The sequence below is a fragment of the Dendrobates tinctorius genome, unplaced genomic scaffold (assembly GCF_039654945.1).
Source record: "Dendrobates tinctorius isolate UK_male_01 unplaced genomic scaffold, ASM3965494v1 ptg000030l, whole genome shotgun sequence".
Lineage (NCBI taxonomy): Eukaryota > Metazoa > Chordata > Amphibia > Anura > Dendrobatidae > Dendrobates > Dendrobates tinctorius.
Window position 1 is genome coordinate 22,051,926 of NW_027361698.1, and position 18,375 is coordinate 22,070,300.

The 18,375-nt window shown below is 45.0% G+C and overlaps 1 protein-coding gene across 1 annotated transcript in view; it reads left to right on the plus strand.

Moving 5' to 3' along the window:
• ENPEP (glutamyl aminopeptidase) overlaps positions 1–18,375 on the plus strand; it is a 107,842-nt gene that overhangs the window by 58,102 nt on the left and 31,365 nt on the right. Inside the window, exons 11-12 of the mRNA XM_073571968.1 lie at positions 4,531–4,610; positions 18,043–18,185. Coding sequence (XP_073428069.1) covers positions 4,531–4,610; positions 18,043–18,185 — 223 coding nt within the window. The remainder of the gene's footprint in view (positions 1–4,530; positions 4,611–18,042; positions 18,186–18,375) is intronic.

Below are 18,375 nucleotides of genomic sequence, written 5' to 3' on the forward strand. Positions count from 1 at the left end.
CAGCCCCATGTAAACCACTGCCAGAATGAATTATTTCATCTCTGCGCAGCCTCCCTGGCTGCCCGGAGATGAACTAATGAGCATAAGAAAGTTTCTGCATTTTTTCCCCATGCTCATTAGTTCACCTCAGGTCAGCCAGTGACATCAGTGAGGCTGTGCGGAGTCCCCGGCTGACCTGAGGTGGAACTAATGAGCTGGGGTCAGATTTTTGTAGCCGGGGGGGGCAAAAACAATGGTCTCTCTCAAGGTTAGTAAAATCTGCCCTCATTCACCTGCTTTACCTCTCTGGTTGCGATTATGCCGCGGGAGCCCGCGCATTGTTTTCCAACGAATTAACCCCATAATTTAACACCTAGACGTCCCAAAATTTACACACAAATCATAATCTAATTATTAGTCAGGGACATATAAATAAATACATGAAATGAAAATCTCGGCATACGGATGCATACGTATCACATAAGGATGCTTACATGCACAAAATACGCAACCACACCTTGATTACGGATGACATACGGATCACTATTTAGGGGACATTTCTCCGTTTTACGCATGGAAAGTACGGACCGTATTTCTCGTCGGTTAGTGTGACCCCAGCCTAATACTCTACAGAGAAGGGAAACAGCAGTAACAAGCATTCAATTCAGTGAGACTCACCTGTATGGTGTAACTGTTATATCTCACAGCTGTGCTGGATTCACAAACACAAGGCTCAGTCCTGCTGTATAGTATTCTTCATACTCCATGTGTAACTGTTTCTGAGGATGTATTACAACAGAAAAATAACAACAGGAATCCATCTGTGTCTGTGCACTGTATATGTGAGACATCGCGGCAGGTGGTCTACATACATTTCACCAAAGAGGTGTGAAAATTGGAGATATTTGTGAAAATTCAGTGTACAGATTATTTAATGACCAGAAATACTGTTATTCCTTATGTATACACAACATCTAACAGCTTATTTTGAACAGTGATATTACATAAATGAGCAGAAAAAGTAATAGTACAGGTGAATATTTGAAACTTTGTAATATATCTTATCAGTAAAATATGCTTCTTTTTCCACTTATGAACCACTTGTTCCTTCCATACTGCCTTCTGGACCAGAGGCATTGCTGGTGGTTCAGCACATACAGGGCAAAACATCCTTGTTTGGTCCCCTAACCCAAATAATCATGTTCACAATTACTGAGATATAATGGAGTTATAGTGGGTATAGTGCGCACCTCAACAGATGGCAATGTGGTTACTGAATAAATACCTCTATATGAACACCAAAACCATACAGTGACCATTTAGCAATAGATGTTAGCTTAATAGACCATATAGTTGTTTACCGCCAGGGTCGGGACAAAGTATTTTGGTGCCCTAGGGAGATGAAGCTAATAGCTCCCCCCACACACACCAAAGCAAAGGAGTGGCTCAAAAGACTAAGGTAACAGGACTCCTAATGCACACCTCCCTCCGATGGGTTAGGTAACAAACATTCAGCAATTTTTATTTTCAAAGTGTGCTGCTCTCGTATATGCAGGGTAGGCGCCCTAGACATGTGTCTACCCTACATACCACTTGTCCCAGCCCTGATTACAGCATATATACAGTCATGGTCAAAAATGAAATATTTCTCCCAGAAAATAATAATAATTGCAATTACACAACTGAAGAGAGATCTTAAAATTACTGTTGGGAGAAGGCACCCTTCAAATATAAGAGACCTGAAGCAGCTTGCAAAAGAAGAGAAATCCAAAATCAAAATGCCAATTTATTAAGAATTTCAGGGGTGCCTGCCAACACTTTCTCCCATTACTGTGTGTGTTAGTGGTTGGGTGAAGCCGTTTATTGTCAAACTACTTTCTCTTTTTAAATCAAAATGACAACCAAAACCATCAAAATGACCCTGATCAAACTTTCATATTCCCCATTTTTTAATACCGTGTATTGCCCCCTCTAAAATCAATGACAGCTTGAAGTCTTTTGTGGTAGTTGTGGATGAGGTTTTTTATTTTCTCAGATTGTAAAGCTGCCCACTCTTAGTGTCAAAAAGCCTTCAGTTCTTGTAATTTCTTGGGCTGTCTAGCATGAACTGCACGCTTGAGATCTCCCGAGAGTGGCTCAATAATATTGAGGTCAGGAGACTGACATGGCCACTCTAGAACTTTCACTTTGTTCTGCTGTAGCCAAAGACAGATCAACTTGGCCTTGTGGTTTGGATCGTTGTCATGTTGTCATGTTGGAACGTCATGATGTCCAAGTACGCCCCATGCGCAGCTTCTGGGCTGATGATTACAAATTTGCCTCCAGTATTTGCTGATAATGTGCTGCATTCATCTTTCCTGCAACATTGACCAAGTTTCCTGTGCCTTTGTAGCTCACACATCCCAAAAACATCAGCAATTCACCTCCATGCTTTACAGTAGGAAAGGTGTTCCTTTCATCATAGGCCTTGTTGACCTCTCTCCAAATGTAACGTTTATGGTTGTGGCAAAAAAAATCCATTTTGGTCTCATCACTCCAAATTACCTTGTTTCAGAAGTTTTGAGGCTTGTCTTTGTGCTGTTTTGTGTATTGTAGGTGAGATACTTTGTGGCATTTGCACAGTAATGGCTTTCTTCTCTTGACTCGACCATGCAGCCCATTTTTCTTTAAGTGCCTCCATATTGTGCATATTGAAACAGCCACATAGAACAGTTTTCAGAAAGTCCAGTATTTCAGCTGATGTTATTTGTGGGTTTTTCTTTGCAACCCGAACAATTTTCCTGGCAGTTGTGGACAAAATTTTTGTTGGTCTACCTGACCATGGATTTGTTTTTAAAGAGCCCCTGATTTTCCATTTGTTAATCACAGTTTGAACGCTGCTGACTGGTATTACCAATTTCTTAGATATCTTTTTGCATCCATTTCCTGTTTTATACAGTTCAACTACCTTTTCCCGTAGATCCATTGACAATTCTTTTGCTTTCCCCATGACTCATGCAAGAGTCTGTCTGGATCCCAGAAACTCACTCAGCTTTTATGCACACACACTGATTACAAGCAAACAGGTCACAGGTGAGGATGTTACCTTTAGTAGCCATTCAAGCCCATTTGTATCAACTTCTGTGCATGTTATCAGGCCAAAATCACCAGGGTATGTGACCTTTTGATCAGGGTCATTTGGATGTTGTGGGATGTCATTATGATTTAAAAAGAGAAAACACAATAGTTTTGCACACACACATATACAGTGCCTTGAAAAAGTATCCATGCCTTTTGAACTTTTCCACATTTTTTCACGTTACACCCAAAAATTTTAGTCAGATTTGTATTTTTCAAATATTTAGAAAGCCCTGTATCTTTTCCTTTACACTTGACACATACTTGCTACTTTGTGTGAGTGTATCACATAACATTTAAAATTGTGTTTGCAACGTGAAAAAATATGGAAAAGCTCATAGGGCAAGAGTACTTTTTCATGTTACTGTATATATGCTGTATAGAATGACTTACAGGTGGCATTTTTTAAGAATAGGTCATTCACTTTTCCCATCTTTTCCAACTCAACCAAACCAGCATGATTTCTTCCATCTGCAGAGCTTAGGCACATCTCCAGCAACATCCTTATCTACTTACTGTATCTAAACCCTATCTGCATTAACTCCTCAGTCTACTGATACCTCAAACTATCCTTGCTGACCCAATTGCTCCTTTTATTGTCCTTGCAATGTTGCCCGATAACGGAACTGAACTTATTGCTCCTAACATACTACATTTGCCACCTATAAAAAAATAATTTTCATAAGTGCCTTAGAAAATAAAAGTGCCCATTTTTTGCCCCCTTGGAAATAATAAATCCCCCTGTTGCCCCATTGCTCGTTTTAGTATCCTGAATTCCCTTTAAAGTAAAAAATGTCTCATAGGTGCCTGCGTAACAATTGATACCTAAGGCTGGTTTCACATTAGCGCTTTTTAAGCGCACGCACGGCCGGGGGTAGCTCCGACCCCGAGCCGGCTCTCTGCCCGGCGTGCCCGCCCCTTGCTTGTAGCGCCGCCTACTAGCGGACAGCGGCGCCTGCGATCGGCGCACCCTATCTTTAGCATAGGGTGCGCAGATCGTGCGCAGGCCGTGCGCTAGTTGCGCTTTGACCTGCGCTGCGCACTTTTGACGGTGCGCCGTGCGCGCCAAAATCTAACTTTTCGGATTTTGGCGCGCACGGCGCACCGTCAAAAGTGCGCAGCGCAGGTCAAAGCGCAACTAGCGCACGGCCTGCGCACGATCTGCGCACCCTATGCTAAAGATAGGGTGCGCCGATCGCAGGCGCCGCTGTCCGCTAGTAGGCGGCGCTACAAGCAAGGGGCGGGCACGCCGGGCAGAGAGCCGGCTCGGGGGCGGAGCTACCCCCGGCCGTGCGTGCGCTTAAAAAGCGCTAATGTGAAACCAGCCTTAGAAAGGTGCAAATTGTCTCTTCATGAAAAACAAGCTATATATTGGCCATGGTCATGTTGTAACTCACACAAAGAAGATGACACGTGATGTTTCTGTCTTTTCAGCTACCTGTGGAATATCCCAGTGACGTTTTATGCTACTGACAACTCAACATTGAAACACATCAGTATTTACAACAAATCAGGTAAAATGGAAAACTGAGCATTATCCTTAGCAGCAAAATGAGTTCTTTATGCATTGGTGCATTTGTGGCACCCCTGAGGCTCAGTCGCCACAGAGGTACTGCACCTTCTCCTAAGGTGTAGTGCCCCACCAACTAGGTAAGTTGGGAACTCCTTTCCACACTCCAACACCTGCACCCATACACAGGATAGTTCAGCAACGGACCAGATTATGGCTCCATTCTTAGAGGATAGCAGAGCACCTTTCGTGGGTCCTTGATTCGCAACACGAGATGTGCTGGGAGGTGGGTGGAGTTAGATATAAAAGAGTGGGAAAGTTTAGAATTACAGGTCTGTCTGACGGGATGTCAGTCGAGAGAGAGGAGGCTAGGGAGTCAGTCAGTCAGGAGAGACTGAGGACGGATCCCTAGAAGGAAGGATGGAGGAAGGAGTGCTGCAGCTGCCTCAGTGACCTGAGCCAGCTGGCACGGGAAAGGAACAGAAGGAGAAAGACGTGGAACTGCAACCTAAGCTTCCATCAGAGAGAGAAGGAACAGCGCGGAATGAAGGAGTAGGAGAACAGAGAGCAGTTGTGGGTTGGAAGAGGAACCCTGCCTATAGGTTCTCAGCGCAAGGCCGGGGCCCGCTCCCCGAGGTCGTATGGACACTTATGGTTCTGCAGCAGACACCGGTGGAGTAGTTGGCTGTAAATGCAACACGGATAGAGAGCCGGGATCCAGGAGGTCCCTGATCAGGCTACAGCTGTCTGTCATACAAGTAGAGTTGTTAGGAACATCTGACAGGAGGAACTTCAGAGTACCACGGTACTGGAGCTCTTCACACTGCAAGGCGCAATAGAGGAGTCGTTCAGGAAAGGTACATGTTGGCGGAGTGTTGGAGATGAGAAACCTGACTTGCCCGGGAGGTTGATTGAGTCTTTACCCCGGAGGACACAGCATGGAGGCAGGCACCAGTGTATACCACGAACTGTGAGTAAAGCTTTGGAACTACAAGCCCTGGTGTCTTCCCCTCATTGTGCGCCAACACTGTCAGCACCGCTACATCTGGGTATCCTCCTTTACACTACCTGCGCCTATACACTGCCCTGGGGTTACAGCTTCACCTGTGAGGAGCTATACCATCTATGCTGCAACACACCATCAGCCCCAGAGGATCTGCACGCAGCGTTGGCTTAACACCTTGCTTGCCAAACACCACAGGTGGCGTCACAAATTATTCATATAAACCATTACATAAAACCACCATTACTTGGGTGCCCAGGGCCACGGACCGGGTCACTGCTGCTGTGACACATCCCCCTGACACCGGCCCGGTACCTAGTACCCCACAGCCCTGGGACGGGGCGACCCACATTGGCAACTAGAAAGCAAAAAAAGGTTCAAATTGGGTCAAATGTATCAAATTTGAAGCCTGCATACACACTAAAAGCCTGCCGTCCCCTGCCGATTTCAGCAGGACAGTCCAACTATCTAAAGTGTATGGGGTCTTCCTAACTCTCCCTCGACAGATGTTGGGGAAGAGAAGAATCAGACAATTTTGATTTTTTTTTTGTTGTCCCATTACTACACAGTGTGCACAGTTATTAGGCAACTTTTGTTTTGCTGAATAATTTTATTTTTGAACAACTACAGCGCTGTCTGTCAATCCAAAAGGTTAATAAGCCTGAAACTTGAATATTTAAGAAAGGAAAAATGAGGAGAATATCTAAACAAAATATAGACATTTTCCCAACTCAATTGTTTATTTTCATGAGCAAAAGTGAGATTATTAACAAAACAGTTTAACCCCTTAACAACCAGAGGTATTTTTTGTTTCACATTTTCATTTTTTGCTCCCTTTCATCCCAAAGCCATAACTTTTTTATTTTTTGGTCAAAATGGCCACGTGAGGGCTTGTATTTCACGAGACGAGTTGTACTTTTGAATGCCACCATTGCTTTTACCATGTAGTGTACTCGAAAACGGGAAAAAAAAATCCAAGTGTGGTGAAATTGCAAAAAAATTGCAATTCCATAGTTGTTTTTGCTTTGCGTCATACTAGGTTCACTAAATGGTAAAACTGACCTGCCATTGTGATTCTCCATGTCATTACGAGTTCATAGACATCAAACATGTCTAGCTTATTTTTTAACTGAGTGGTGAAAAAAATTCCAAAAAATTGTGCCATTTTCTGATACCCGTAGTGTCTCCATTTTTCGTGATCTCGGGCTGGGTGAGGGCTTATTTTTTGCACACTGAGCTGACATTTTTAATGATACTTTTTTGGTCCAGATTCGATCTTTTGATCCCCATTATTGCATTTTAATGCAATGTCACGGCGACCAAAAAAAGTAATTCTGGCGATTAGACTTTGTTCTCGCTACGTACTTTAGCTATCAGGTTAATCATTTTTTGATCAGATCGCCTGTATGTAGCAGAATATCTCACTTGGTATGAACGCCGTCCATCGGGCAACGCTCATAGCAGTCTGGCCGTGACAACCATAGCGGTCTCCAGGAGACCTCTGGTTGTCATTCCAACCCGTCGGTAACCCGCGATCACGTGACGGGGGTCACCGATGGGCAGATTTCCTGCACAATTGCCAGAAGCGCATGTTAAATGCCGCTGTCAGAGATTGAAAAAAATATCAGTGACCAATATGGCTCCCCTTTTTTTCAATATTAGTCATAAGCCTTTCATCCATGGAGACAGTTTGTTTCTTAACCTCCTAAGGGTCAAGGGTATTTCTATTTTTGCGTCTGTTCTTCCCAGAGGCATAACTTTTTGATTTTTCTGTCAATATGGCCATGGTAGGGCTTTTTTTTGCTGGATGAGTTGTACTTCTGAATGACATGATTGGTTTTACCAAATAGTGTACTGGAAAACAGTAAAAAAAAATTCAAAGTGCGGTCAAATTGGAAAAAAGTGCAATCCTATAATTGTTTTGTTTTTTTTACCATGTCCACTAAATGCTAAAACTGTCCTGCAATTAAGATTCTCCAAAACATTACGAGTTTGTATATGTCAAACATGTATAGGTTTTTTTCTATGTAAGTGGTGGAAAAAAAAAATCCAAAGATTGAAAAAAAAAAAAAAAAGTGACCATTTTCCGAGACCCGTAGCGTCTCCATTTTTCGTGGTCTGGGGTTGGGTGAGGGCTTATTTTTTGCGTGCCTAGCTGATATTTTTAAGGACACCATTTTGGGGTAGATATGTTTTGATCGCCTGTTATTGGATTTTAATGCAATGTTGTAGCAACAAAAAAACCATAATTCTGCCGTTTTAATTTTGTTCACGTTATGCTGTTTATCGATCAGATTAATTCTTTTTATATATTGATAGTTTGGGTGTTTCTGAGCGATACCAAATATGTGCATTTTTTATTGTTTTATTTTGAATGGGGTAATGGGGGTGATTTAAACTTTTATATTTTTTACATTTTTTAATATTTTTAAAAACAAGTTTTTTTCACTTATTACTTCAATAGTCTCCATCGGAGTCTTGAAGCTGCAATCATCTGATCGCCTGTGCTGTAGTCCTGCTGTGTGTAGCAGAAATGTGCACTTGCTATGAGTGCCAACCACAGGGTGGCACTCATAGCTACCTGACATTGACAACCACAGCGGTCTGCTGCACACCCTGGATTGTCCTGCCAACCCATCGTCGACCCGCGGTCATGTGACATGGGTGCCGATGGGCGTGCTATGCGATGTGAATCCAGCGCTGTAATGCTAAATGCCCCTGTCAGAGACTGACAGTGGCATTTAACATGTTAACAGCCGCTGGTGGATTGCGATTTCACCCGCAGGTTTAAGGGGTCCATGACAGTTGATCAGATCAGCTGTCATGTGCTGGAAAAGGTGCGGGCTCATTGCTGGAGCCCACAGCAAACAGGGGGAGGCACACTATAACGGACACTGCACGTCATTGGGTGTTAGGGGGTTAATCTGTTGACGATCAACTTTTTAGGCAGCACCAACCATCGCCTCCCAGATAGTGTTCAGTGAGAGTGTACTTCTTTTTGTAAATCTCCATTTTACGAAGGGCCTACAAGTTCTCAATATTGTTTAAGTCAGGTCAGGAATTATTTTATCTTTAAGGCCGGGGTCACACTGGCGATTAAATCGGACGAATGCAATGCGATAAAAAATCGCATTGCATTCGTCCCAATGTTATTCTATGGGGCATCTCCCATCATGCGATTTTTGATCGGATCCGATCCTCGGACCGAGACAATCGCAGCATGCTGCAATTGTCACCAATTTTCTGATCGGATTCGACAATGCAAGTCTATGGGGGCGAGAAAAAATGGGACTAAAAACGGACTAGATGTGTGACTTGCGATAAAATCGCACCCGGTGTCATGTAGCAAAAGCCGGCAATCCTTCAAATACAGTAAAATCAGAGACCGGTTAAATAAAGAATGAATAGATCTAGACACACATATATATATATATATATATATTATACATGTCATAGAGACACATTAATATATATATTACAAATTCATACAGTTCATCATAGCAGAATAGCCGCAGAAACATTTGCCGGCTTTTGTATAATTATTCTCCTGCCCGACATGAAATGACACATGGTTTACATATAGTTAACCATTTCATTTCATGTTTTTTTGTTATGTCTATCACAATTAATTAGATGAGGGTTTGTGGGTAAAATTTGGGACTTGTAGGGGTTAATTTAAGGGGTTAATTCGTTGTATGAAATTACGGGGACTCCCTGCAGCCTCAGTGACGTCAGCAGGAGTCCCTGCAATTTAATACAATGAATTAACCCCTTAAATTAACCCCTACAAGTCCCTAATTTTACCCACAAACCCTCATCTAATTAATTGTGATAGACATAACAAAAAAAACATGAAATGAAATGGTTAACTATATGTAAACCATGTGTCATTTCATGTCGAGCAGGAGAATAATTATACAAAAGCCGGCAAATGTTTCTGCGGCTATTCTGCTATGATGAACTGTATGAATTTGTAATATATATATTAATGTGTCTCTATGACATGTATAATATATATATATATATATATATATATATGTGTCTAGATCTATTCATTCTTTGTGTGGGGAAACCTGTCATTGGGCTCCATTATATGTCCATTTAGCTACCCTGCGAGAAAATCTCGCCAGACGGATGTCAAACGGATCCTTACATGCGATTAAAATCGCATCAATTAAGAAAAATCGCATCAAAAGCGGATCAATGGTTAAGATACCTTTGTGCGATTTCGGACTGTTAAAATGGGACCTTTTTTTAATGGTTGTGTGTGACTCCAGCCTAAAGCTTTTACTGGGTAGCCAAGCAATGAAGTACTTCAATACATGTATTGGAGCATTGCCCTACATAAAAACTATGGTTTTCTTGAAAGATGCAGACTATTTCCAATACACTGGAAGAAAGTGTCTTTTAAAACTAGCAGTAGGTTTGGGAGTTGATTTTGAGTCCATCTTCAACCTATAAAAAAAAAATAAATAAATCTTTATTTTTATATAGCGCTAACATATTCCGCAGCACTTTACACACATCATCATCACTGTCCCCGATGGGGCTCACAATCTAAATTCCCTATTAGTATGTCTTTAGAATGTGGGAGGAAACCGGAGTGCCCGGAGGAAACCCACGCAAACACGGGGAGAACATACAAACTCCTTGCAGATGTTGTCCTTGATGGGATTCGAACCCAAGACCCCAGTGCTGCAAGGCTGCAGTGCTAACCACTGAGCCACCGTGCTGCCCTGCATCTCTCATAATGTGAGAGATGGCTGTTGATTGTCTGAAAACATCGTTCGGCCAACAGCCATCTAATGTACATGGGGGCCATAATAATATATCGCTGCTTGCAGTTGCGATGCCCGCTAGGGCCGGGGGTACTCCGTCTGGGCCAATCAGTTCTTCAGGGTATGTCACGGCAGCAGTGACCCGGTCCGTGGCCCTGGGTGTGCCATGAAATATAAGGGCTAGAGTTTATAGGGGATTAAGTTGTGACGCCACCCGTGGTGTTCGGCAATAGATGGCCAATGCTGCGATCTGTCAGGTCCACTGGGGCGGTTAGTGTCGCAGCAGAGATGTTACAGCTCTCCATGGGTAGAGCGGGCCCCAGGGCAGTTATAGGGTTAAGTTGATGATGGTAACTGTTGTAGTGAAGGGCAGGTGATGCAGTAAATAAATTTGAGGACACAGCAGGGTGCAGTCTTCACACTTTACTCACAGTCTTTAGGTTACAATCACCAGCCAGGAGCTGTGTTCTCCAGGTCGGTGGTCCAACCAGCTCTCGGGTAATTTGGGTGCACTTTTCCAGGAACCCCTTCTTGTGTACCTTCCCAGGTCGTCTCTCTGCGCTGGCTCATTCCCTCTTGTCCCTCCACCCAACTACAGTTGGCATGGATTCGGGTTCCACGGTTGGATTCTTCACTTCCCTGGCCCCTAGGACCCCTTCTCTTCCACTGAAGCCCCTCTCCACCTCTCCTCTCTTGACATTTGCTCCATCTGACTCCCATTTCCATGACAACTCTCCACTACAAACTGTCAGCTTTCTCTCCAGCTGTCCTACCCTTATCTACTTCCTCCACCCACACCCTCTACCTAGTTTCCCCCTGGCCTGGAGAGGTGTGGTGTTGGATGCTAGTGTGTGGGTACCAGGTAGTGCCCCCTCCTTACCCGAGAGTGGGGTACCACACCTCTGGCTGAGGTGCAGTACCTCTGTGGCAACAGGACCCTCAGGGGTGCTACACAATCAGATCTACAATCAATATGGCACTAAAATTGCTGTGATGTGATGGATGATGGGGAAAAGTCCCATAATAAACTATGGTTTGTGACAATCTGAGATTGTGTGTTATAAAAATCACCTAGTCAGGTTAACGATGTAATCAATACATCCATAGTTGCACAACTAATCCAGGTAGATGGACAAAATACAAGGTCCTCTATACACAAGATCCCTTCCATGGGGTCAATAGTCACGCTACCAATGTATCAGGCGATACTCACTGTCTCCCAACTTTTGGCTGGCCCACAGTTTTCGTATCTCCCACCAGTATAGTCTGTAGTCATAGTCCAGGCTCCTTCAAATGACAAATATCACAACCGACGTCCATGTATCTCTAAGGGGGTGAAGTGCAAGAAGAGCCATGAGAAGGCTGCCCTCTCTGCTCCATGCCTCAAACAGTTAAACAGGGCAGCAGGTTCCCCAGGAGACAGAGGAAGGGCTGAGCACAGGGGGCCTGGAGAGGAGAGCAGAGAGCAGGAATCTTGGGGCTTTTCTCTGAGTGCAGCCTGGGGAGCTGAAGGGAAAGGATGCTGATAGAGACTGCAGAAGAGACAGAGCTCCTAGTCACAGAGAGAGTCCGGGGTATCATTGCAAAGGGACAGCAGAACGTTAGTATGTGAGCCTGCGTACTGTGGAGACAGTGGAGCTGCGTCCTGACCCCGTGGACAGACTGAGACCTGCAAAGAAGCAGAGACGGTATCCTGTGACTACTAACAGTTGGAGTCTGCAGTGACAGAAAAGTTGTGTCCTGATCCCCATGTGAAGTCTGTATGCAGAGCAAGGGCTGTATGCTGTGACTAGAGACTTCCCTGTGAATCTCCTTAGAGAGACTGTGATAGTGGCAAGACGCTTCCTTGCAGACAGGCTGTATTCAGTGGCTGAGATGCTTCCCTGTGACCAAGGAACAGACTGTAATGTGACACTGACCTGCCAAGAGAGACTGGCACAGGCAGATCCCCCTGACCCTGGTGAGGGAACGCCGCTGCCACGGCACAAGGAAGGATATTGCATACAGATGGATACCGCCATCATCATACCCCTTGAGCCTCCACGTTAACCCCCTCATACGCCAGTTGGACTATACCTAGTATACCAGAGACTGTTGACATCAAGCATCCCTTGTGCCTGGGTGCCTACGTGGGAGAAGAGTGATTTCTACCATCAAGTTCTCCAGGAACTGATAAGTTGCCATCCCATAAGAGAATAACTGCCTAGTGTTGTGCACTTCTGATATTTCTTCAATCTCTGATATTATCTGTTTATTTTCTCTGTTATATTATAAGTTTACCTGTTTTACTCCCTGTAAATAAACCCCCCCTTTTACTGTTGGTCTGCCTGTTCCGTGGTGACATATACTCCTCCTGCACGTTATTACACTTGGCGTAGTCAGCAGGATGTCACACGCAGGCACGGATGAGGCGGACCAAGCAGTCAGGGAAGGCCCCAGGACTGGCATTCCACTGGGAGCCATGCTAAATAAGATGCCGAGGTTTAATGGGAGTAATGTGATGTTATGGAGCTGGACAGAGAGAATTCAAGGGTTACTGTGGATGCACCCCTTGGCACCAGCCCTAGAGGCAGAAATAGCCTTGATGGCCATAGAGGGGGAGGCACGGGACTCTGTTATGCATAGACCCCCCCTAGAAAGAAATACTCTACAGAAAGTGTTACGTATCCTAGAGCAGACACATGGGGACCCCACTGACGTAGGGGAACTATGGATGCGACTGTTTCATCGGGTGCAAAGAGAGGGGGAGACCGTGACCAAGTTTATGAATGCCCTACAGGAGCTCCACACTGCTATTAAATGGAAGGATGGTGTAGGCGTAGGGTCCATTAACATTGTGCTGCAAGACCAACTAGTGACGGGCTTGGGAGATGTATTGATGAAGCAGGCCTTGCGAGAGCGCGTGCGGGAGAAACCAGACATGACTTTCAGGTTGGGGGTGAGGCGCGCACGCGTGAGCAGGAGCAGGGAGTGTTAGCACCAGTGGGGAAGGTATGGAGCAGGGAGGTAACTGCCCCTCAATGGGAGGAAGCCCTGAAAGCAAAGATTAAGTGGATCCGTGAGGAAATGGCCGAATATAAGAGGGCCCCTGCTATAGAAACTCCCCCCCCAATGTGAGACTAGTGCTGCTCAGCGAAGAAGACCATCTACATGCTGCAACTGTGGAGTACTCAGCCCTAATGAATAAGAGATGTCATGGATCCGGGATTCCCGGCTGAAGATAAGAAGAATCCGGAAGGAGATTGAGAGTCTAGGAGAAGCCCTCACTGCTGTCTTGGGAACCAGCGGCATGTCCCGAGGGAACGTGTGGAAGTACACAGAGAAAGATAGAGGAGGAGAAGTGCGGAACATGAAGAAGATTTCAGCAATGGCTCCAGAGCGTAATCATGTGTCCAGGAGTGAAGGGCAACCACCGATGAGTGACGCTTCCCACCGAGGTCAGCAATACAGACCAAAGCACCCACCAGATAGATGCGGCCGTGAGTGTTGGGCATGCCGAAGAGTGGGACACTGGTCCAGAAATTGCCCTACCCGAGAACGGCGGTGGCAGAGACCCGCTCACCCCTCTGAGGGTCCTGCTAATTGGAGAGAGCGTCACCCCTGGAAGGAAAGGTATGGCGGAAGAAGGAGAGCCCCACGCCGAGCAAGACAGTGTTCTGGTGTCAGATGCCATGAAGAGGCAGAGAGGATGTCGACTGTCCACGAACATTTGTCTGTACTGTCCCGGCACATGGAGGCAGGATTGGAAGAACCCCAACCTGCGTCTGGAGGCCTGACGGTAAAGTTCGACCCATAGAGGAGGAGGAACCTATTGCCCAAATGGTCCATCGAGTTGAATTACTATCAGACCCGCCACAAGCAACCGACCAAGGAGAGATGGAGACAAGAGTTTCTGAAATATCCGTACCTGCGGTTCCAGTCCATGAGGAAAAAGAGCCACTAGTGTCGTCCCCTGAGGTGGGGCCTGTGCCATCTGTCAGCTCACAAGATTCCAACTGGGCAAATAAGATAGAACAGCGTTGTGAAACAGGGAGTGTGGCTGAAAACTCCTGGAAAGTGACGCCCGATGTGGATGTTGAAGATTCCCGCTTGAATGACCCTGATCCCTCTAGTTCTAGTTTGGATGAAAGTACTCCTGTCAAAGAGGGGGGAGCTGTGGTGAAGAATTGCCAGGACTAAGTCCCCTAACTGAGGAGCCCAGGCAAGAAGTCCCTACATTTCCCGTTGATGATGAAGTAAAGGGCAAAAGGGCTGTTAGCGGCAAAGCCAAGAAGAAGAAGAAAAAGAAGAAGACAGTAGAAGCCGTCAGAAGAGTTAATTCGATAACACAGAAGGTATCTGAGGAATTGTCTTCTACGGCTGACAACGAAGTAGAGGAAGAGCATCCAAACCTAACCGATGAGCAACTCCTAAATCAGTTGGCTCGGGAGTATTGGGCAGAAGAAAGACTGAAGCAGATGCGTGGTTCACAGGTATCTGTCTACCCACAACAGAGTAATGAGAAGCACGAAGACCCCTCGCCCGTGGAATGGCAAGCTAAAAGAGAGGGGGAATGTAAGGGGGTGAAGTGCAAGAAGAGCCATGAGAAGGCTGCCCTCTCTGCTCCATGCCTCAAACAGTTAAACAGGGCAGCAGGTTCCCCGGGAGACAGAGGAGGGGCTGAGCACAGGGGGCCAGCACAGGGGGCCAGGAGAGGAGAGCAGAGAGCAGGAATCTTCCCAGGGAAAGGACGCTGATAGAGACTGCAGAAGAGACAGAGCTCCTAGTCACAGAGAGAGTCTGCGGTATTGTTGCAAAGGGACAGCAGAACGTTAGTAAGTGAGCCTGAGTACTGTGGAGACAGTGGAGCTGCGTCCTGACCCCGTGGACAGACTGAGACCTGCAGAGAAGCAGAGACGGTGTCCTGTGACTACTAACAGTTGGAGTCTGCAGTGACAGAAAAGTTGTTTCCTGATCCCCATGTGAAGTCTGTGTGTGCAGAGCAAGGGCTGTATGCTGTGACTAGAGACTTCCCTGTGAATCTCCTTAGAGAGACTGTGATAGTGGCAAGACGCTTCCTTGCAGACAGGCTGTATTCAGTGGCTGAGACGCTTCCCTGTGACCAAGGAACAGACTGTAATGTGACACTGACCTGCCAAGAGAGACTGGCACAGGCAGATCCCCCTGACCCTGGTGAGGGAACGCCGCTGCCGCGGCAGAGGGAAGGATATTGCATACAGGGGGATACCGCCATCATCATACCCCTTGAGCCTCCACGTTAACCCCTCATACGCCAGTTGTACTATACCTAGGATACCAGAGACTGTTGACATCAAGCATCCCTTGTGCCTGGGTGCCTACGTGGGAGAAGAGTGATTTCTACTATCAAGTTCTCCAGGAACTGATAAGTTGCCATCCCATAAGAGAATAACTGCCTAGTGTTGTGCACTTCTGATATTTCTTCAATCTCTGATATTATCTGTTACAGTATTTTCTCTGTTATATTATGTTTGCCTGTTTTACTCCCTGTAAATAAACCTCCCTTTTACTGTTGGTCTGCCTGTTCCGTGGTGACATATACTCCTCCTGCACGTTATTACATATCCAAGATCAATAATCCTTATGGAAATTTGTAAATCCAGACGACAGATCACTCAGCCATAGCATGAGGATTCAGCTGAGCTGGCAACCAATCTCCCAAACTCCCTAGACCATCCCTCCATCCCAGCTTTGATCTTCTCCCTTGGAAATCACTCCAACAACTGCCTGCTTTAATAATGTGTCTTTTTCTCCCTCCCTCTTAAACATTTTCCTTTAGCTCACAGAATAAAGCATATTCCATCAACTGGGACTGCATGTGGGACCCCCTGAAGTGACGTTTCCCCTGGGTCTACAGTCCCCATTCACACAATGGGCCTAGGGTTGGGATTACAATGGCATGAGAACTTGAGATACTGATGAGATTGATAGAGTCTGGCCTAAGGGTCCCGTCAAACCAAACGATGCACCAGCGATCCCGACAACTATACGACCTTGTCAGGATCGCTGGTGCATCGCTACATGATCGCTGATGAGCTGCCAAACAGGCAGACACACCAGCGATCAGGACCAGCGAGGATGCTGGTATCCAAGGTAAATATCGGGTAACTAAGCACGCGAGGCGCTTAGTTACCCACTGTGTACCTTGGATACCAGCGTGCTCGAGCTGAGAGCTGGTATCCAAGGTAAATATCGGGTAACTAAGCGCGCACGCGGCACTTAGTTACCCGCTGTTTACCTTGGATACCAGCTCCCAGCATGAGCACGCTGGTATCCAAGGTACACAGTGGGTAACTAAGCAGCGCGTGTGCTTAGTTACCCAATATTTACCTTTGATACCAGCTCCTAGTGTCTGCTTACAGCACTGGGAGCTCGCTGATCGTTGGTCTCCCGCTGCCACACGCAGCAATGCGCGCTGGTCAGCGGGAGACCAATGATCAAAAAATGGCCCAGGACATTCCTGCATGATCAGCGATACCCGGAGGGGGGGCCGGTCGCTGATGCGTGCCACTCACAGCAAGATCGCTGATGCGTCACAAAATCAGCGATCTCGCTATGTGTGACGGGCCCCTTAGGTATACATAAGATCCAACCTTCACGCCTTCTTCTGCCTGCTGTCACTGAATGCAAGCATTGATTCCTGAGGATGAACTGATGAGCAAGCAAATCACTAATAAAACACATCAAGAAAATATCTATTAAATTGCAATAATATTAATGTAATAAGTGCTCCCTGCTCTATCTCTTCACAGGTATCAATCCTGTTTTCACTGGATATTTCTGTACAAAAATGACAACAAATTGTTATTGAATCGGTATGACAAAGGAAGTAGAGTCTGGATTGCTTGCATAGATAAAAATGACTGTTCAGCATTATAAAAAAATAAAAAATAAAATCCAGGACAGACGAGAACAAGGAATTATAACTCATTTTGAACACAGAGTGCTCTTAGTCATACTAAACCATGTATTCTAAAATGATGCAATAATATATAATATAAAATAGCCAATCAAAAGTAAAAAGACAATCTCATGATTTGTTAGGCAAAAAAGGAGAATGTCAAACAGGTGAATACGTGACCATTTCATGACTGTTCTTAACATTATAAAAGAAATAGATACAACATATGACAATACATGGGTCTGAAACATAAAAAATCCCAATGGAAATCGTGCAGCTTCACGACAGGAAGTCAAGTTGTCAGAGATAGCTGGACCCCCCAGAGAGAAGTTAGAAAAGGTTCATCACCGTCCCTGTCTTCTGATCTTTGAGTACATGGCGCTCAATAAGCAGCACAGGACGTGGCTATGCTACTTACTGATACAGTCGCCAATGTTTTCACTTCTACCGGGCTGATGAAATGGCTATCTGTTCATCTGAAGTAAATAGAGCTATGTTAATATGTGTACTACGTCTTCATTAACATTTTTGGCACCCATGATTTGAGAATTGCATCCTGCCTTTTGGGACACCCTAGCAATTATACTTTTATCACTTATCCTTTTGAATAGGTTATACGTAATGTTAATGGGGCAACTTATTTTAAGGATACAGTTTTATATTAATGCATTAATATTTTTTATAATAATAATAATACGATCCTAATAATCCAATCATGTATATTTCTATACTTTAGCATCTTCCTTAACCTTGGAACCCTATGATAGTACCACTGTGGAGTTCTTAAAGATTAATGATGTGCACATTGGATTTTTCCGGGTAAATTATGAAATTCCAGTATGGAGTAATCTATCAACTTTGTTGCAGCAAAAACATGAGGTATGTACAAAGATACAAAATAGAAACATTAGAGGCAATTCATTAATATGTTTACTCTAGAATTCTGGTTAAACACTCCTTAACTACTCACAATATTTTTATGCAAGGCCGAAGTTGCGTAAAAAAAATTGCTATATTTGGCATTTATACGACAGACCTAGCCAACTACATGGCCGTAGTTTTGCAGGAC